Raw genomic sequence first — 21,262 nt, 5'->3', positions numbered from 1 at the left:
GATCGGCCAAATAGGATCGTTAGGAGGACAACGTTTCACTTTTACCATGAAAACTCATCATAGCCACGAGGAAAATATCAGTTTAAATTGTTTAGCCAAAGTATATAACATACAATCTGTGTGCATCTCGACGAAAGTGCAGGTTTAACAAAACAAAAGTTGTCGAGCGGTCAGTAAGATCGATCCTACAGAGCGAAGTAGTCGAATATCGAATAAAATGATCAGAAAGCAGGAATGGTGTTGGTGTTTTGACACGTTGGTGGAGGAGGTAAGAAAATTCGTGGAGCACAGGCGGAAGAGAGAGACGTACAGGCAGTACAGCTGCAGTTTATTGCATTCGGGGGAGAGAGTCGGAGAGTTGGCTGGTATAGAGGCACGCTTCATGGGCGTTGCAAAGTTAAGAGACGCCCAACGGAGCGTGGTGAGATGCCGACCATGCGATAGGGCGTTGCTGAAGAGGTGGTAGTCGGATAGGAAGCGATGTTGGTGAGATCCCGAAGGCGCTAGCGCTAGTCCCCCTTTGTGCCTGTACAGCCCGTTACAGCAGCCTGTAGTCTCTGTACAGCCTGTACTCCGACGCCCGAGGAAAGAGAGACACGAGGGGACCGACTGTCACGTTATTGCCGCGGTACCCCTCGTAACGAAAGCCACGCGTGCTCGCTTCTTTCTTTTCTTACGCTATCCTCCGCCGTTAACCGTTCGCATCCTCTTCGTTTTCTTCTCACTTTCCACCATCCCCATCAAACTCCAATCTCTTCGACTTGTCAGTCTTTTTCGCGTCATCGTTGCTCCTCACACACTCGCCGCTTTTCATCCCTTCGCTTCATCCTATGAACTTCTCCAACCCTTTCCCACTCCGTCCCTCTACCTCCTCCTCTCCTTCTACCTCTTTATCCTCCTCTTCAACTTCCTCTTAACTAAGAACGATTGTTTTTGCCTCGGGCTCGTCCGTGCTGCCGTTTCGCTTCCTCGATGCTATTCGCATACGCAATTTTCGGTCAGTGAGTGTTTGTCACTTGGATACTATCTCTACTGTCAATTGTGCCCGCACTGTCAAGCCCAGGATGGACGTAAGCAGTGGAATCGGACCATTCTGCAGTGGATACCCATTCCAAGGTTTATCTCTCTCTCTCTCTCTCTCTCTCTCTCTCTCTCTAATGAGATCTTTATATCTATAGCATTTATTTTCCATGTCAATTCTTAGCGAAACTTGTTAGAAAATTTATCGATGTTTATCAACGACGCTCTCTTGTAAAACAATTATCACGATCGTTCCCTCCCACCCTGAATATATATATATATATATATATATATATCCTAACACGTTGCTATATTAACGCGCAATGATTACCTACCATTAAGATCCTTTCAATTGATTGCACACTTGTACTCTGATAAATCAATTCTGATACAAGGGAGCCTCGCTAGTTGATCATAAATTAAGCTCTAACGCACATCTCGCTACGGATAGCTCCGTTTTAGATTATTCCCAGTATATACGTTTGTCAATAATAATAATCATCGAATAATTTAAAAATGTTCAATTTTCCGCCCTTTCTCTCTGTAATCTAATAAAATCAAACTTTGCACTCTCCATGGTTAATTTACTCCTCCATTCCAACAATTTGCACGATCGTATCTTGTTCTATACCATTGTTGTTGATGTATGTACAAAGAACAAGCGAGTTTTTCGGTAAAGAGTGTTGTGCATGGAGGGAGACTGCAGTGAGCATTTTGCATCGCATGCTGCATCTCTTGTGCTTAATGGCACGAGGGAAATCCTTGGGACAAAAAGTGCTCCTGTTAATTTTTTTGGCCGATCGGTAGGCGCAATTGCGGTTATTGGGCTTGAAATTAGTAGCAGAATCGACTCGGCGCGAAAACGTGAAATCAGATAACAGGACAGAAGGCTCAGGGAAACCAAAAACAAGGCTAACAGCCGTAAAATTGGACAAGTTATGCGCACGAGAGGGCGTGCACGTCCATTTCCAACACTAACGAGTATAAAGTCGGATCGTTAGTCGAATTAGCCACCCTTGCTACGTGACATTAGCTACCTGCATCATCAGACTCCGCATATGCGCCGACTAATTACTATGTTTACGCATCACGAATGCCTCTTAGACCTGTCCGAGTAAACAACGGACGCATCTAATTACTGTAATCTCTACTCTACCTTTTTCCCGCATCACCAATTTCATTATTCCATAATACTACACCGACCCTATTGCAGCTACATAGTTCTTGCATCTCTTCCAATTTAATTGGTGTTCCTGTCAATTTTTCCATCAATTTACTTACAAGTTCTTTTTGTCCTCGTAGGCCAAGGACGAATGAACCAGCTCGGTGGAGTTTTCATAAATGGTAGACCACTGCCCAATCACGTTCGGCTAAAAATTGTGGAAATGGCAGCAGCAGGAACCCGGCCCTGCGTAATCTCAAGGCAGCTGCGAGTTTCCCACGGATGCGTCTCGAAAATCCTCAATCGATATCAAGAGACCGGGTCGATCAGGCCTGGTGTCATAGGCGGAAGTAAGCCCCGCGTTGCTACACCGGAAGTCGAGGCCAGAATCGAAGAACTCAAGAGGGACAATCCTGCAATCTTCTCTTGGGAAATCAGGGATAAACTGATGAAGGTAAAGAGTGCACTTCGTTTCTTACAAGTAATCGAAAAATAAATATTCCTTTCTTTTCTATCAAAGAATTGTAAATCATATGAGAGTAGTTTACTTTTTTAACGAAGAGTGGGACATTTTTGGTAGCGCGTGGAAAAGAGGAGTACAGGGAATATTCCTGCGCAAATTTAATCGACCGATATATATTTGTTCGAAATAATTGATGAAGCTTTGGAAGGATCGAACTACTCGGAGCTCTGTTTGGCGAGTCTTACGACTATATCTGAGTCGAGGATCGCGAACTCAATGGGAAAAAGGGAGGAGGGGCTTTTTAATGTTGCACACGAGGCGTATGCACCAAGGCAGAGTATCCCCGGGCAACTCGCGTGTCCTTTAATACGTTACTGCCCGCCGCCCACATCGACGTCTCATTGCCGTACACTCCCACAAGTTTCTCCTCTATGCTTTTCACACTAAACAGCTTTTCCACGAAAGCCTCTGCGCCCCTAATGGCAAATTTACTGCTCGTAAAAAATCACCGGGGATATGTTTCTCTTGCAGCAATTCGAATAAAAATTCATCCTTTCAACGGCCATTGCCCACTCGTAAGTATATATATAGCACTGTCCACATTATCAAAACGATATTCTATACATACCTCGTCGCGCGTTCTCTCTTTGCAAATTTCTTCGATCAAACAAATATCTATAATTTGACGCCTTCGTTGACTCCGTAATATAATTTTATTCCAAGAGGGTAAGGCGATCCGTGCAATGAATTTTTTTGCTTCTTCGGAAGTTGAATACATACTATACCGTATGAGTAATCGGATATATCAAGGATGGTTACCGGCGAGGAATGGAAGCGGTAGCTCGAAGCAAGAAATCGAAGAAACCGATCTGGCAACCGGTGCATTATCTTTTCTGGCTGACAGAAGATAGGATCGAAAAGCGGAGCTTCTCAAACGAAAATATTTTGCTCGAGGGTGGCAATGTCGCCGAGTGGCTCGCTGATAAAGAGATAAATCCGGGAGGGAAAAAAATGAAATATCGGATAGGGAATACGAATAACGATTTGGAGAACACGTAGACGCCGTTGGTGAGAAGGAAGATTGTGGTCGGCATTAATACGGCATTTAATGTTGTAAAGGGGCGTTACTGGACCCCAGGGCCTCGCAGGATCTCTCCTCTCCCTTCCACTCCAGTCAATTTTCAATTCTCTCACTTTTATTTCATCCCCCACCAATTTCTCATAATTTCCCTAAATTAGTCGACTCTCGATTTGCCTATACGTTTATTAATTCACCTTCCCTTCCCTCTCTTTCCAGTGTCACTTAATTCCTTTCGTATTTTGCTCTCCAATTTATGCTTAAAAATTCATTTAGCTCTTTAAACCGGTTGCACCTCTCGCTAAAACCCTCCAGCGAGTTTTACAGTTTCTCCTCGTGTTCGGGCGTTTCCTCCTCTTTCTTCCTGTCATCGCCCAAGCCCTCACACTACTCGCCACTCGCCACTCACCACCAACAGAATCGTTATTGTTTCTGAGATCCACGATCGGCCATCCGCAGATAGCGATCGATACTGGAGACCCCCTTTCTCCGCTCACAGTCCACAGATTCTGCATTCTGCTGCAGCCTTCTTAACCTGTATATAGCCTCCTTGGCCTCTTCTTATTATTCCTACTCCTCCCTCTACCTCCTTTAGCAACACTCGATACACCGCCAGTTTATTCACCCGCAATCTCTTTTGCTCCACTCCGCTCCGATCTCGATCGCAGCTGATAACGGTGATCCTTATCACGCATCTCTCGCTCTGTAGAAAATTTCCACCTCTTTCTTCAACTTTTACATTCAATTTTTTCAATCCCGTTTTAAGAATCCTCCACTTTTTTCATCAAAAAACATCAGACCGTTCTATTGACAATTGAGATTAACATATTGTTTGTTTAAACCAGTCTTTATACTATACTGTTGAGATGTGAAAGTTCATTGAGAAATGGCAAAAAAAAATAAAATGCTTTTTTTCAGCTGTCTCTCGCAACGCAAGACTATAAAATAATTTCATATATTTTTTCCATTCTTCTCGGTTAGTTTTTGAAGTTTCAACCGGGCAGGTTTTTTTTCTTGGTTTTACACGTAGCTCTATGCGTATGTGTGTAAGACGTATATGAATGAAAGATGTCCAGACGTTTAACCCCGTTTTGTGAAGCCTCTCCTTTCAATTTTCACAATACCGTCCTCGTCTGGAAGATAGAATTGTTTAATGTTGCGAGGAATCCGAGCGTAAGAAATCCGCATAACGGTTTCAGTCACAATATGTAATAACGCAGGATTTACTCGCGCAAAATGTATATGCTAGTTTGGAAGTAATCGCGCCAAATTGCAGTGCAGCAGTCTGCTATTGGAAATGCCACACAGCGTGGATTGCCTTGGGTTTTCTCCGTCGATTGCTACGTTTCTTCAATTTTTATCAATCCACAAAAAAATCCATCTTCTATACTTTTCACACCGATTCTACGAAAAAACAATCGATTGCAATAAGAAAGATATTTATCGTTTAAAATCCTCGTGTCAATAAAACTGATGGTGAAAATATCCATTAACAGTATATCTTATGCCTTTTGCAAAATTAATCTATCGTAATATATGTATATATTGCGAAAATAAGCGGTACTCCTGCATATGCCTTATCCGTGAAATTGTCACTGTGTGTTGCAGGAAGGATTCTCGGATCCTCCAAGTATCAGCTCGATCAGCAGACTTTTAAGGGGAGGACGACCAGGAGACGACACGAAAAAGGATTATACCATCGATGGAATTTTAGGAGGTGGTAAGAGTCCCTCGCTATATTTTCATATGTGAAAGATCAATTATAAAATGTATGCGTGCATGGTCAGTTTATTGCAGTCGTGCAAGAAGAAAGTGAATGCGCGACTCTGCTTGTCTCGATGAAGTAAAAGGCGGAAGATTAATTACATTGATATTATAAAATTGACGCTGAATAGGGTAAGAAGGTGAGAGGTATTAAGCTTAAATGCAAAGTGAGCGGGGATGGGGTTGATTACCTTTTTGGAAGTGACGGCGAAAAAAGAAAATGAGAGAAGCGGAAGGGGCGGTAGAGAACGAGTGCGTGGCAGGGAACGTTATCGCGCGAATGCTTCGGTGTAATAAATAAAAAAGAGGAAAAGGAGAAATGTGAGTGGTGTGATCCAACATCCTACGTCGGAGGGCATCAAGAGCTTTTAACCTTCGTACCAGCCGACCAAGTTTGACATACGCAAGATCCTGTGCACGGGGCTTTAAATCTGTACCGGGTCGGTTCTTGGTTAGGCCGAGTTAGCCCCAATGAGTCGGCCTGCGCAGGATTTAATCTCCGGTGGGCGTGAGCAGGATTAGCCAGGTTGCCCACACGTCCGACAAACGGATTACAGGAGTGTCAATATCTTACGGGCCACGCATTATCCCTCCGAGTGTCCTTTTTCTCCTTCTTCTTTTTCCTTTTCATCCTCTTCCTTTTTCTCCTTCACCTTTTTCTCGTCATCCTCCTCTCTACCGTGCGTAGTCTACTTTATCATTCCCTTCAACCCCTTCCTCCTCCTCCTCCTCCTCCTCCTCCTCTTTTTCCCATCCTTTACACTCTGTCCCACTCTTCCTCTTGTCTTTGCGTATCTACTTTATCAGTCGCCTCCCTCCCTACCCCCTCCTCTTCCCCCACTCACACTCTGTACCAATCTCCCTCTTGCCCCTACGGGTATACTCGCGTCCTTATCCTACAGCGCTGAGCGCGCCTCCCCATCTACCTCATTTCCCTTCGTATACTCCTCTTAATCTTCCTCGCGCCTCATTCCCTTCGTCCTTTTGCCATTTCGCGCCTTCAGAGACATTATTTTTACATCCGGATATCACACAGTCTTCCCCGTGTCCTAGACACCTCGACTTATCGTCTTTGACAATTTTTCTCCTCACGCTTCAAGCCGGTATTTGCATAATTTTATCTTGCCTATTATATATAGACTCTCGATTTTAGCTTCCCAGCCGGGACATAAAACGCACTTCCAAAGCTTGACGCCCTGACTCTTTTCTCGTCTATCAGATTACCTGCCAGATGTTTCTTCGAAAAGCTTCCAGCTTTTTGTTTTTTCTCTCAATTTGATTCCTGTACAATTTGACTGCAGAGAAGTGACATTTTAATTTAATCGCAGAATCTAGCAGAAAATTTTAATGGATCCAAGTGTTATACATCGCGAACAAAGCTCGTACCGATCATTGTTTAAGCTGGTTTCTCGCGCGAGATCCAAGAGTGACGTGTAACGAGTTTGGAAGAGAACGCAGATATCGATTTTATTGTAGTGACAATAATCGATGTAGACACTCGTAATCGTTGACCGAGCGAGATAAGATCGTTCGGATGCGTTCACCGGGCTCCCATATAGACACGACAGAGGAATGCGTTACCGTGCGCGTTTCCAGATCCCCGACCCCCACGAGATATCCCTGGGTTCCCTCTGGGCGCAGCATCCTACAGGTGTCCCAAAGTCTTAAGGTTAGCCAAGGCCCGATCTTTCGATCGTAGACCGTCGAGAATGCGAGGAAAGAGTCGAAAGCCACGCGGGGAGGGAGTGGAGGGGGAAGAATGGAATGGAGAGGGGGTGGGGGAGGCAACGGCCCCGCGAGGGTCCCGCGGAGATCAAAAGAACCGCCTGCCACACGTCCGCAGTGGTTCTCAAATCACGACTCGCTTCATTAACGCCTCAATAATACGACCGATAGCACCTCCCCTGCCGTCGGACATTTTCATAAATCAATTTTTCTTAATTGATTCTCCCTTCTACCGGTCCATCGTACCCAAAAACAACGTGCCGCTATCAATTTTCCGTCTTTACAATCGATATTTAATTCTCCATTCCGTGGATTACCAGAGTCACTTTCGTCGAATCTCCGCATCAGGAATATTGGCAGAGAATCCGTATATATATACATATATATAGTATCGATGAAAAATTAAGGTAAACGACGGAACGGAGGTTGAAGCGACTAATCAACCATGAGCAAATATGTCATTTGGCAGTTTATGACGGGTAAAGACAGCATTTAGCGGAGGCTACCGGTCATGGGAATTTCCGCCGCATGTAATTATTTTCACAAGCGGTAGCGTAAAGTGTCCAACGCTTAAATTTCGTTATTGCCTCTCCGAAGTATATGGGTTCAAGTCCCTCGGCTTATATACGTGGCGCATGGTAATTTTATACGCTGGCAAATATGTGTTACGTGATATTATAAGCGTGCTCAAATTCAGCTTAATCGATTCACTTTTTGGTACACGGTGCATTCGTTTATTTCCATTAATCATATTCATATCGTATACGAAGGGCTGTAGAATGAGTTTTGAAAGTTTGGAAGATCGTGGAAATTTTTTGGAATAAGGTTATGAAAGAGAATAAGGGAATGTAGGGATTGAGATGAGGTGGAGTTGATGATAGCGAGCACCTCTGGACGGATAAATTTGTAGCATGGCGAAGGTGTCGGCTGGGTATAGGTGTCGGCAGACTCGAAGGAATGACACGTAGCCTGTGGCTTTCTTATTCCTTCTTATTCCTTTCCTTTGCCTTTGGCCGCCGACGAGGGATTAGCCTAATGGGTCCTGCCCCACTCCTCCTCATCCCCCCCCCTCCCCTCTATCTTCATCTCACTGCACCACCACAAATACATTATACGCACGTATTCATCTTCATCCCACACAACTATCCGATTCCGTGCCCGCGATCTCTGGCTGTAAAGCTCACACAAATGCACCTATCGATACATACACGAGCAACACTCCTCTCAATGAAGTGTTCCAACGCTAAGTGATTCACAATCGAGTTTATTGATTGTATCGATGATCGAAGCCTCTTGTAAAAGCTCGACTGCCTATCAGGACTATAGTGTTACCGATACAGAATCTTACAGTCGACAAGAATGAAAGCGCGTTGAATGGTTCGCCAGTTAAAAATACGCAGAGGATTTAATTTTTGCCTCCAACGCGACTGGGATGGAAAAATCACGAATTTCTTTCAACCGTGCTTCTAACTTCGATTCTTAAGTAGTAGCAGTGATTTTTCGAAGATTATATATTGATTAATTATAATATTTGTCTCGAGGAATCTCTGTCGATAAAATTCGCTTAAATCGAAGTTGGCCAATGAACAAAAGGAAAAGCACGGAAAATGTGGGGATATAAGAAAAAGGGGGAAGGCAAGTAGCAATCTGCATTGGAGAAACTTTGTGGTTGTGGTGGGCGTTTAGTCGATGACGCTGAAGATTGTATACGCGAATATCAGTACGTTGGCCTCTCAGGATTATATTCACGCGACAAGGATTGCTTGGCTTTGAGTCAAGTTCACGCTATGCATTACCCTTAAGCCTCGATAACATCTCGGAATAACACATCTAAATGTATCTTTGAATCTCTATTAAAATTCGCGCCACGAAAGGAATGATAATATTATTTAAAAATAAAAGACCCCATTATATGCGTTAAAATTTCAATATCGTTTCAGGCAGATTATTAGGATTACTATATAATCAATTGCTATAAAATAACAATGACTTAATATATTCATCTCATAGACCCAATATAGAATTGTAGAATCGAGCTGTCCTCGATGTTCTTTTTTCTTCTTGGGAAGGTTTGAGTTTCCGGGGTTTTTGTTGGAAAATCTTGAAGACCAAGAACAGATTGCAATGGAGTTTAAGATCTAGAGAAGTTAAGTGGTAGTTGGAGGGTGGAAACGATCGCAGGGTCCCCCACGAAGAGAGTCGGCAGCGATAGTTTCTTCCGCAAAGACCACCAGCGACGGTCCTAATGGTCACTGGGCGGTGATTCCCCACAATGGCCACGAGCCCAGTCACTACCTACGCGGCCCCGTTTCATCCTACATTGTCATTCCTTCGCTGCATCGAGCCGCACCGACGGGGAAAGACCTCACAGAAAAATCACCCATCACTCGACACTTATTTCCATCGACCATCAAACTTTTCCTCGGACGATAATAAATGCCTCCACCTGTCCTTGTCCTCACCTCATTCCACCCTTTCTTTCAACACTAAATTATCCTTCCCTGCGGAATCAAAGGATCCGACTCCTGCAACCATACCCCGAGATTCCTCGACCAAACGGCTAAAGTCCAAAAGCACGCTTAAAAATCTATTAGATGAGCATGTGGATTTAAGAAAATTAGGAGCAAAGTCATCGTAACGAGGATAATGATGGGATCGAAGACTGAGAAGATTAAGCTTGTGTCGGTAAAATGAAAAAGGGGCGATTTTCCCAGACGGTGGTCGTTTTGCGTGATGTTTGCCGAAGGGCCATTTTCCTAGTGGAAGATTCGGGTCTCGGGCGTTGACAGGAAAACACAGCGAGGCTCTCGGATGTCAACCGTGCCGCGGTAGGATCTCATTGTTGGCATTTTGAGGACATTTGTTACCATTTAGGGGGACCTCACACACGCAGCGGGACCCCCATGAACGGCTGAGAGGGAGGGGGGGGGAAGCAGGCCGTCGACTAGATTTATAACCTACGGAGGTGCGGCACCTTTTCCTCCATTCAAGTCCAGATTCGACACGCGGAAAGGGAAAGGGAATCCTGGGGGTAAGTTTCGATCTACGCGACAACGGATGTTGTCCAAGCCGGATGGATCCCATTGGCTATGACGTTTATCGATCGTTCCCTTTTCGCCCTATCGAAAAACCTTCATTCGATCGCTCCTCGACTCACTCTTCATCATTCACTCATTCAATCATTTCTTTTCGTAAGAAAATTGCATTAACTCCTAATACGATACTATACAAAATGAAACAACAATTACAAGTTATCCCTGAAGAATCCGACACAGTTTGCGTTTAATCAAAATTAGAAACGAAGTAGTATTCATTTCATCGTGGTGGATCATCCATATTATCGATTATCGAACAGTGCGGAAGCTATAATCGATTAAACGGAATCTATCGGTAGCAGCGAGTCGAGTCAGGTGCGGCTATTAAATTAGCCATTTGGCATCGTCTTCCCAATTATACAAGTTAACTGACGCTAATGACACAGTGCTAAAGTAGGAATCAGGCAGGAATAAACTGGCACGTATAGTATCTCTAGGCGATAAGGTGTCTCAATATAATAATATAGCGGCACGGTTCTATAATTGGGCATTTCCGGAGTGAGAGAAACAATGGCGAGAGCTAAAGATAATCTATAAAACATTTCATCGAGTACCCGCCCCCCTGTCTCTCAGTGTGCCACCTTCCTCCTTCTCTCATTACAAGTTCAACATATGAGCACTTAAACGATCATACCCGATCTGCCTCCAGACTATTTTAAGCCTTTTTTTGTTGCTTTCGGTTTTCTTCCTCCACCTCGGTGTCTTCTTCTTATTTCTTCCCTTTTTCCTTCCCTCCTTCATTCTATACAGAGTGATCGCTGCTACATCATTGCCTCTTGTGCATCCTTCCTCGATCAAGTCCGCACTCTTCTTCCTTTATTTGCCTTTTAGCCCTTGCTAACCTCCTTGCCTCGTCTCTCTCAGGCTCTACTCTGTCCCTGACTGGCCTCACACATTTTTCTCACCTTTGCTGTCTCATGCAAAACATTATTACACCAACCGCCTTCGTTAATTCTTCGCAGATTTTCCCACTTTTCCATTTTCCTTCCCAATGTTTAATAGCTTCTCGTTTCTTCCTTCTGTCACTCCTACACCCCCCCCCTATTTCTCTTGCCCTTGCTTCAATTTATAATCGTTTCTCATCTCCACGTTCAGCGGCTTTGCTCTCTTCCTGTGTGCTCTCTCTCTCTCTCTCTCTCTCTCTCTCTCTCTCTCTCTCTCTCTCTCTCCCTCTCTATCTTTCTGGTTTCTCGCGTTTGAAGCTTTTAGCGGTAGGTCGTCTCGCTCGCTCCTTAGTTGGTGCTTCTTCGGCTCTCTTCCTTTTGGTCTTTCTTCCACACGCGCGCGCCGGGAGAGGTAGGATGGGTGGTTTGGTGAGTCGAAGAAAGATGAAGAGCACCTTCTGAGGGAACCGCCGTGTCAGAGGGCGCGCGAAGGAATGCTGACTCTCCCCTCCCTCCCCCCTCCCATTCCTCCTCCTCCTTCTCTTTCTCCTGGATCCCCCCCCCCTTCTCCTCCGCCTCCACTCCCCCCTGACCCACCGCAAGAAGCACACCTGGGACCTCGGGGCTTCTAAACGAGGACCGACCACCTCACCAAGCTAATTACCTTAATTGATAATCATCCAGGACTCATCGATCTAAGCACTCGCAGCTGCAAACTCTTCTTACAGTTTACATTACCAAAAAACCCTTTGAATTTCCCTTACCTCCCCCCACTCCAATCGTATCGCATTCTCTAACCGGTTCCGTCTTTACTTATCATCGATTTTCCGACTCCTCTTCCCATCGGACGTTTTCTATTGGAAAGGACACACTTTCACGCTTAATAGGGTCGACACCGTAGGACCCGAGGAAGTGTGAAATTGCATCTTTACACAGCCACATCGAATCTCCTTAAAACAGACGCGGACGTATGCACGCGCAGTCGGGGGAACCGGGCTTCTTTCTCTGTATTGCAATAAAACTGAAGGCGTACAGTCGCGAGATAATTACTAATAATCTGGCTTCTAGGAAATTTATAATTGCCTTCGTTCATCCTAGTGATGACTCTCGATAGCCTCAGCTTAAGTGCATTATGCCATGGCGAAGCTTGCCGCTGGGACCGATTAAAATTTACTGCTTTGCCATTTGACAAAACGACGAGTGACAAACGTTACTTGGGATTCATCGATTCTCGCAGGGAGGTCCTTGACAAATATACGCTATGCGACTTGAGAAATGTAGAGTCGCCTCCAGTGATAAAATAATCTAACCGATCGCACCTCTTGTATAGCCTACGGTACTGCGTATACCCATAATGTTATAGAGAGAAGAGACTGCAGCAATACTTATTGTAACGAATGTTACAAAATCGCTTTATCCATTTACAAAAGAGTCCCTGTCCATCAGGATCATCCCACTTGTCGGTAGATTTGTTTTTATCATCAACGGTACTTGCGCTTGTTTTGTTGACTTTTTCAAACCACACACTGTAGTTTATTATTCCAAATTAAATGTATTCTCGCGCGTCGAAGGAATAACGCCTTGAATCGAAGAATTTGGATGGATGGGTGGGTGGGTTCAGGGCTGGCACGATCAGCCCCAGCGGGGATCCTGACCAGCACATTTCTCGATGACGCTGCTACGAATGAGATATTTGCTCTCAAGTCCGCGGGCGCCCCTCTAATTGATTACACGCGTCTTTTCACGCGATCAATTCGACCGATCGAAAACTCTTCGTTCCTGCTGGACGATTCATCGATAAGTAACTAGCGCCGATACAACCTTGAAAATGTGTCGTAATGCAGAAACGTCGTAGTTTCTCGGAACAAGTGTAGCGCTGTCTCGCGGAGAGGATTGAAGAACTCAACGAATTATTTCAGCTGATTCAATGCACAGTTCTTTTATCAAACTTTTCTTTCTTTCCTTCTTTTCCACTGTAATTTTTTTTTATCGAGATAGCTCTGCCAACGTTTTCTACAAGAGTATATAGAGACTTTCTTGAGTTTGGGAACGGTGCCTGGCGGTGCCCCTTTGGCGGCAACTTCACGTAGCTTATATGACAATCGAAAGAATGGAAGAATGGCCTGGAGACAAGTTACGTCTACTATAAAGGTGGCGAACGCTCGGTTTAAATTCTTGTCACCTCGTGGAGGGGTCAGGTGACCTGCTGCTGGACACCGAAAAATGCTTTTCGATATTTCATAACTTTCGAGTGTACGAGCGCACCTGTGACTCAGGCCAGAGGCTCGCTTTTTTATTCCAACGAAAAATCAATATTAAACCAGTTGGTGATTAATCTTAGAAAAGAATCTATATAGTTGGAAGGATAGCATTGGAGATACAAATTTTCTTATGTGAATGTATACCAATTAACGAGTATACTTTGTTGGAAAATGGTCATTCGATTGTTGGGAAGATTAGAGAATTTTATTGCTGACATAAATTTTGGCCGATAAAAGGATTTGAAGGGAAGTTGTGAAAGTAGCGTAAGGAAATGGATATACCAAAACACTCGTGTTATTTGAAAAGGGCGGCAAGGGTACAACAATGGCGAGTTGAGAGATAGGATGCGATCGGTGTTTTTCCAAAGATTTGTGACTTTCCTTGAGATCTGACGTTGGTTGACCGAGAATGGGCCGGCTCATGAAAGGGCGGCCACTGAAAATGGGCCCGTTGCTGGCATTTCACATTAGCATCGTCGGCTTTATTGCATGCTGCGCAAAGTAAAAACGGCAGGAAAGCAGGTCATTGTGCGAGAGGGTAATTCGTAGCAGGTCGTACTGTGCGCAAGGAAAACAGGAAAAGTCCTTTGAACGACGCAAAATGCCGCCGCTGGACTTTTGCCTTTTCCCTGTTCAACCTTCAGCGATGAAAATTTTTCTCACGCACCACTGACCAAAAACCGCGAATGACCCTCAAATCAGACACTACAAACGAATTCAATTTATCTTCAAATCAATTCTTCAATTATATTGCAATAAGTAGATCCCCTTTTCGGTCCATCGATATTTTTGCATAGCAAACTCCTATATGATTTAACATTTAATACATATACGTGTGAATGTTGAAAACAAATATTTGTGTTTACTAGGAATTTATACAGCACGAGTGATATGTTTGATTTAGTTTAAAAGTGGTTTAAGAAGCGTGGAGGGTAGCAGGTAGGAAGTGGAGAGTTTGTTTTTGCACGTCAAAATCAGAGCCTCGAGCAGGTAAACTAGACGATTGGATAGTGAGCACGCGTAATCCATCAATCACAACAAACAAACTGTATCCCCTCAAGTGAATACCACACGAGATCAATTGAAATTTCATACCAGTTGTTGAGTAACATTGGCTATTGGAACGAGATTACATTTGTGGGCTAATTTGAAGTTTCGAAAGGAGCTCTCTGAGGATTATGTTAGTGATTCACTTGGATGCTCTTCCTTTGCCGAGTGTTTATACTGAAATGGATGTAGAAGTAGGATTGGGTCAGAATGGGCACTTGCAGCTTTTTCATCCGAGATCAGCGTATGCGTGACGCATTGGCGATTCGGACCATTCTTGCTAGTATCAAATCGAGCGGAAGGGCAAACATTTGACGTAAAAAGAAACGCTGCTCGGTGGTCAGCTCTGAATGAAAATAAGCTACAATCGTTAGGGCCCATTTACCAAAATCCTGTACTACTTCCTTTATTATCTATCAAAACCAACAGATAAACACTGCTTTTTAATTACAATAATCGAAAAATAAATATTATATATTTTTTTTTACAATAGGAAATTTGGTAAATTTTCTCCAACTGTGAAGTGGCTTGATATTATTAAGCAATATATCAAACTTTATTTGAGAATTTATCCTTGAAATTGGAGATTATATTTTGTTGAAAATGGAACTTTTTGTAAGCATTTAGCAGAGAGTAAGAAGACGTTTAAGACGAACAGTGGCGAGTCCATCCTGAATCTATCCTGACAGGACAATGGAGTCCCAGGGGGACGCTCGATTGGATTATAATGGGACCAAGTAGGACAATGGACCAAAGTCGACTTAAGGGCAAATATTCGCTTTTTCTCCTGGCTTTCTCTGGCTCTTATCCTTTCTTTGATATGCACAAAAAGCACGAGTTCCTCCCTTGCTCGCGCAAGCAAGTTTGAATGGTCAGCTTGCCGTAACTTTTCAAACAGAACATGAATGGCTGGAAGATATTAAAAGTTCGCTAAGTACACACTGAAAGAACTTCTTTGCATGCGCTATTGGTCCATAAATTAAAATCACTTGCCATCTTCACAATTCTATTCACATCAAATTTCTTCGAACACCTAAAAAGGATGCGCAAGAATGATCAACTCCCGACAACAGTGGATCTTCTCGAAAATCATTTAGATAAATTCATTCCTACGTTGGAAAAAAAATTCCTATAACTGTTATAATGTATTTTTAGAAATACGGTGCCTATAATTAATCGTTTGAGAGAAAAAAAATCTCCTAGGTTCTGTAGATATTCTAGTTATGTATACTGTGCATAAGTCCTTTGGTCATTAATGAATAGTTCGTAGGGTGTAGCGAAATTTAGGCGAGTGCACGTTTGCTATTAAAAGCAGCGATAAAACGAGCTCTGCGAGTTACGGAAGAGTCGTAACTCGAAAGCGACGTATTACGATACGTGGAATTCATGCGTCCATGGTCATTTAGTGATACTTACCATTATTACCATTATCGTCTAACCAATTGTAAAGCACAACTTCAATACTATCAATCTCTTACTCTCATGGTCTCGCTCTTTTCGATCCTTTCAAGAAACATTTTGAATTTATCCTTGTACAGATTATACTTATCATTATATTATAAATATACACAAAGGAACAAAACCTATAATTTTTATGAAATTCGTTAAGAAAATCCAGTTAATCGAATCAGGGCAGCTTTAAGTAGGAATCAATATTCCATAAATCTGCAATGAGAAAGTTGCGGTATCATTCTGTCGACACGTTCGATGCACGAATCAACTCGACTTTCTCCATGAATGCGTTATTGATGAACTCCCTGTTTGAGTATTCACACGACGCGAATCTGCCAGCTCACCGGCCGTTCCACGTATTGCAAAGTGTATCGTAAAATTTGATCATCCGGAAACGCACCTTTGGAAAGGAAGCAAGAGAGACATATAATGACACAGATTATTTATGTATATCTTTGCTCTCTCGTTGATTGAAATGTATAATAAAGTTGCAACTGCAATGAAGCGAAAGAGGGGGTTTCTCTGGAAACCTTAAGAAAAACTTTGAATATCAATAATCTTCGGGATAATTTCACGGCGCGTTTTGTTCTTTCGCAGGTCGTTGTGGCGACGACTCCGATACCGAAAGCGAGCCAGGAATTCCATTGAAGCGAAAACAACGCAGAAGCAGAACCACATTTACGGGAGAGCAACTAGAGCAGCTCGAGGCAGCTTTTCAAAGAGCTCAGTACCCGGACGTTTGTTCCAGGGAAGAATTAGCTCAGAGAACTGGACTCACCGAAGCTAGAATTCAGGTAATTAATCGACTCGTTCCTCCAGCCTCGCTACTAAAAAAACTCTCTTAATTCCCATCAATCAATCATCAGCTTCACCAATTTTTCATCTAACACGTGCTACTTTTTTTCCTCTGTAATAATTGATTCTCCGAACGAGTTCTTCTTTCGGTTAACATTGTTTAAATACTCGTTGTACGCCTCTTGATGTTACAGGTCCTCGATTTTAAATTAATTGAATTAAGTTAGAAGCGTACTTGTGTGTTTCGTACAGGTTTGGTTCAGCAATAGAAGGGCTCGCTTGCGGAAGCACGCTGGAAGTTTGGGTCACTCGACGGCTGGATTGGCATTGACGCCTTGTCAGTACGCAGCAGCGGCAGCGGCTAGTCACGAATTGGGTCAAATGCCACAAATGTTGGGAGGAATTCCTCAGGTTCCAAGTTCGCTCCATCACGCGCCAACGGCGCTGCAGCAAGCGGGAAGCGCCGCGGTTCATCAAGTTCACGGCGGAAGCATCGCGCAAATGGCGGGTTCCGTCGCCCGGGTACCGACCAGCGGAGCCCTGCAGAGCCACGTGGCCATTTCCGGTCACCTTTTGCAGGGCCATAACGCGATGCAGCTTGGCCAGGTCGGAATCCAACCGCCCGCAGCTCACGGTGCTCCTACCTCGGCGCTTTCTCACGCTCCAGGTCAGTTCTACTTTCATCCTAATGACTCTTTTTTTACCGCTTTTCCTCTATTTTTTCAAAACCTTTGAAAAGGCAGCAACTCGTACCGCGAGGTGCAATCCTTGTAAAAATGGTACCACCTTTTGTGTTTAACAGGGAACGCCGATTGGTCGAGGACGCAGCTTAGCTGGGGACAGTTCAATCACTTCCAAGGTGGCGAGTACCCTCCCAGTCATACCAGTCATCAACATCAAACGAGTCATGGTGTAGCAGGAAATTGTTCTTCTTCCTCATCCACCACAGCCAATCCTACGACGCCGGCCGACTGGTACGATCAAGGATACGAGTACAATCAACACGCCCAGATCAATTACAATCGAAGCGTGGGTGGAATATTCTAGCTGTCAGTGCTTGTACAAAATATTCAACGAGATTTATGTAAAATATCTGTTTCCTCTTGTGTAAAATGTTCTTTCTTTTAGCCTATATACCATTTGTGCAAATAAAACCAACGTTTATTAGTATAAGAAAACAGGGCCTATCTTATTCTGTAATATATCGTTTGGCAGCAAGATAGATATGTGTATTATATAATAGTATTATATGTATATATATACGTTTATTTTTATATTATTAAAGCGATATGCCTTATTTAAATCCTTCCATTTTTGTGTTTTATTATATTTTTTCTTTACGCGAATTTCCCTATAGTCAATGGTTATATACATGAAAAAAAAAAATTTTTTTTTTAAGTAATTGTCGGAATAATTTAATGAAGAGCGTCGATCGTGACTGCTTAATCCTATTTTGAGACCCATCTTCCCGTTTCAGATAAGTAAATTTTAATAAAGAGCCACATATTCTATTCGCAGGAAGCTAGAAGTGTTATATCATATGATTGCTTTTATCACTGATTACACTTTGAGATAAAATCCCTCTAATCGTTATAATAATAGTTGCATGAAGTTTGCCTCCCGTCTGACTTGACTTTTTCACAGCATAGTTCAGTTTGTTTGAAGACGTAGTCGGATTATTGACATTGCAGAACGTGGGTTTCCAGATATGCGAAACAAATTGCTTTTAACCGTTTTGGAATTCTTGGAATAAGTGCAATATTTGTCAGTTTCGACCTCTGCCGTCAGTTCAAGTATTATTAAACCATTAGCGTCATTTATTTGCTCCCGCCTATCAGTGGCATTTTATGCATTTAACCGGAATATATAAACCCATTTCGTGTTATGAAATCAACCCGTGAAAAGATGAAAATGCTCCGTCTATTACTAATTGCTTCTTTGGTAAGTTACAAGTGGAAAAAAAGGTTAATATAGCTAAAATAATTTTTCTTATTGTTTAAATAATTTTAGGCTTACGCGGCTGTCAGTCAGCCGGTATCCGATGATATATCTCCATTGATCATCAATAGTGCTGGTAATGCTAATATCAATAATAGCATTTCCAATGGAAACGACGATACTAATGGTAACGTTATAAATGGTAATGAAAATGGGAACAACACTAATTCTGGTAATGTTAAAGAAGAAACAGCAGAAGCCTCTCTATTTATTATAAACAATTCTGGTAATAACAATACTGGAAATAATGTGGCCAATGGCGATGACAATACCGATGGCAATGTGGTGAACGGAAACAGCAATGGAAACAACAATAATACTGGTAACGTCAGCAAGGACAAAAGCCCAAGCGTTTCTCCTTTAATCATCAACAGTTCGGGTAGCATCAACAACGGTAACACTGTTTCAAACGGACACGATAACGTTGATGGTAACTTAGTTAACGGTAACGGCAATGGGAAAAACAGTGACTCTGGAAATGTTAAGGAAGAAGAACCAAAAGTTTCTCCGTTGATTATTAATAATTCTGGTAATAATAATACTGCAAATGCTGTTGTCAACGGTGATGACAATGTTGATGGCAATGTAGTAAATGGAAACAGTAATGGAAATAACAATAACACGGGTAACGTGGCTAAAGACAATGAACCAGTGGTTTCTCCTTTAATCATCAACAGCTCGGGCAATACTAATAACGGTAACACTGTTTCAAATGGACATGATAACGTCGATGGTAACCTGGTAAATGGTAATCACAACGGGCAAAATAGTGATTCTGGAAATGTTAAGGAAAGTGGACCGAAAGCTGCTCAATTCATAATAAACAATTCAGGTAACGAAAATAATGGGAACAACGTTACTAACGGCAATGACGATGTTGATGGCAATGTGGTAAATGGTAACAGCAATGGCGAGAATAATGGTTCTGGCAATGTGAACAAGGATAAAGGACCAGCTATAACACCACTGATAATTAATAATTCAGGCAGCGAAAATAAAGGAAACAATGTTACCAATGGTAATGACGATGTTGATGGTAATGTTGTAAATGGAAACAGCAACGGCGAGAATAATGGTTCTGGCAATGTGGATAAGGGTAAAGGACCAGCTGTAACACCACTGATAATTAACAATTCAGGCGATTCTAACAAAGACAATAAAGTCTCTAACGAAAATGACGATGTTGATGGTAATGTTGTAAATGGTAACAGCAATGGTGAGAATAATGGTTCTGGTAATGTGGACAAGGGTAAACGACCAGCTATTACACCACTGATAATTAATAATTCTGGAGACACTAACAATAATAACGAAGTTTCGAACGGAAATGATGACGTCGATGGCAATGTGGTGAACGGCAATGGTAATGGAGCAAACGATAATTCTGGCAATGTCGATAATAACAAACGTCCATCTGTGACTACTTTAATCATAAATAATGCAGGCAGTTCGAACAGTGGAAATAAAGTTGAAAATGGGAATGACACTGTAGATGGTAATATCGTAAATGGTAATACAAATGGTAACAATAATGATTCTGGTAACGTGGCTAAAAAGCGAGGTCCAGCAGCTTCTCCTTTCGTTATCAACAATTCCGGTAGTGACAATAGTGGTAACAGTGTTTCAAATGGAGACGATAACATTGATGGCAATGCTGTAAATGGAAATAATAATGGAGCAAATGGCAATTCTGGTAACGTGGGGAGAAGAAGGGGCCCTCTAATACAGGCTTTTGCAATCAGCATTCCGGGGGATGATAACGTTGATAACAGCGCTGCTAATGGTAGCAATGGTGTTAATGGAATCTTAAGAGGCAATGGCGGTAAACACCATGAAGTATCTGATAATCGGAAAAAACTTGCCGCTGCTATCGCTCGGTTAATCGAGGCACGCAATAATCCTGAGAAAATTCGCGATTTGATTGAAAAACATCGTTCCGCCATTCATTTGAGACACCTGAAAAGAATACTCGCTAAACAAGGTTCTGGAAGCAGCAGCAGTGAAGCTTCCAGTGAAGAGGACAGTAGCGTAGGTAACATTTTTTAAGAATTGAGTATAATTTTATAAATAATAATTTTCCTTTGTTACTTATATCATTTCAGAAATAACGTCCTTCATTATTAACAATTCTGGTGATGGGAACAACGACAATAAAGTGTCTAATGGGAACGACATTGCCAATGGTAATATCATTAATGGTAATAGAAATGGTGACAACAATAATACTGGTAATGTCGTTAGCAATTATGAAGGTAACAGTTATGAAGGTAGTAACGAATTTGGGACGAAGAAAGAAGTCTCTACAGCAGTCGCTCCCATACCTCAGATGGATCAGCTTGCAAAGCGTGCATTGAATTATATTGTTCAAAGAGTCATTGATTTTTGGAACATATTATTTTCCTGACTATGAATTAGTTTTAGAAACGCTAGGTAAATGTACCGAGAAAAATAAATAGAAAACTATTTTTATAAGACTCATTATTAATAAATTATTTTGCAAACATATGGCCCAAAGATT

The 21,262-nt window shown here is 42.6% G+C and overlaps 2 protein-coding genes across 3 annotated transcripts; both read left to right on the top strand.

Annotated features, from left to right (window-relative positions):
• The first annotated feature begins 1,057 nt into the window (after window positions 1-1,057).
• On the top strand, window positions 1,058-18,055 carry LOC136773385 (protein gooseberry-neuro-like). Its single transcript, XM_066727035.1, has 6 exons — window positions 1,058-1,116; window positions 2,323-2,636; window positions 5,332-5,443; window positions 16,549-16,745; window positions 16,999-17,413; window positions 17,549-18,055. The coding sequence occupies exons 1-6, from the start codon at window positions 1,065-1,067 to the stop codon at window positions 17,791-17,793; spliced, it is 1,335 nt and encodes a 444-aa protein (XP_066583132.1). The 5' UTR covers window positions 1,058-1,064; the 3' UTR covers window positions 17,794-18,055.
• A 477-nt stretch (window positions 18,056-18,532) lies between these two features.
• Window positions 18,533-21,249, top strand: LOC136773420 (probable serine/threonine-protein kinase clkA). 2 transcript variants are annotated; one of them, XM_066727094.1, is made up of 4 exons: window positions 18,533-18,687; window positions 18,757-18,871; window positions 18,929-20,772; window positions 20,847-21,249. In XM_066727094.1, the coding sequence occupies exons 1-4, from the start codon at window positions 18,631-18,633 to the stop codon at window positions 20,850-20,852; spliced, it is 2,022 nt and encodes a 673-aa protein (XP_066583191.1). In that variant the 5' UTR covers window positions 18,533-18,630; the 3' UTR covers window positions 20,853-21,249. The 2 variants fall into 2 exon arrangements, with proteins under 2 accessions (XP_066583191.1, XP_066583190.1); XM_066727093.1 differs by having other exon boundaries at window positions 18,757-20,772.
• The last annotated feature ends 13 nt before the right edge of the window (window positions 21,250-21,262 follow it).

The sequence above is a fragment of the Prorops nasuta genome, unplaced genomic scaffold (assembly GCF_024137725.1).
Source record: "Prorops nasuta isolate Cenicafe-Biocafe unplaced genomic scaffold, Cenicafe_Pnas_1.2 PNAS00005, whole genome shotgun sequence".
Lineage (NCBI taxonomy): Eukaryota > Metazoa > Arthropoda > Insecta > Hymenoptera > Bethylidae > Prorops > Prorops nasuta.
The sequence above is the reverse complement of the archived record's forward strand: the minus strand, read 5'-3'. Positions and strand labels throughout refer to the sequence as shown.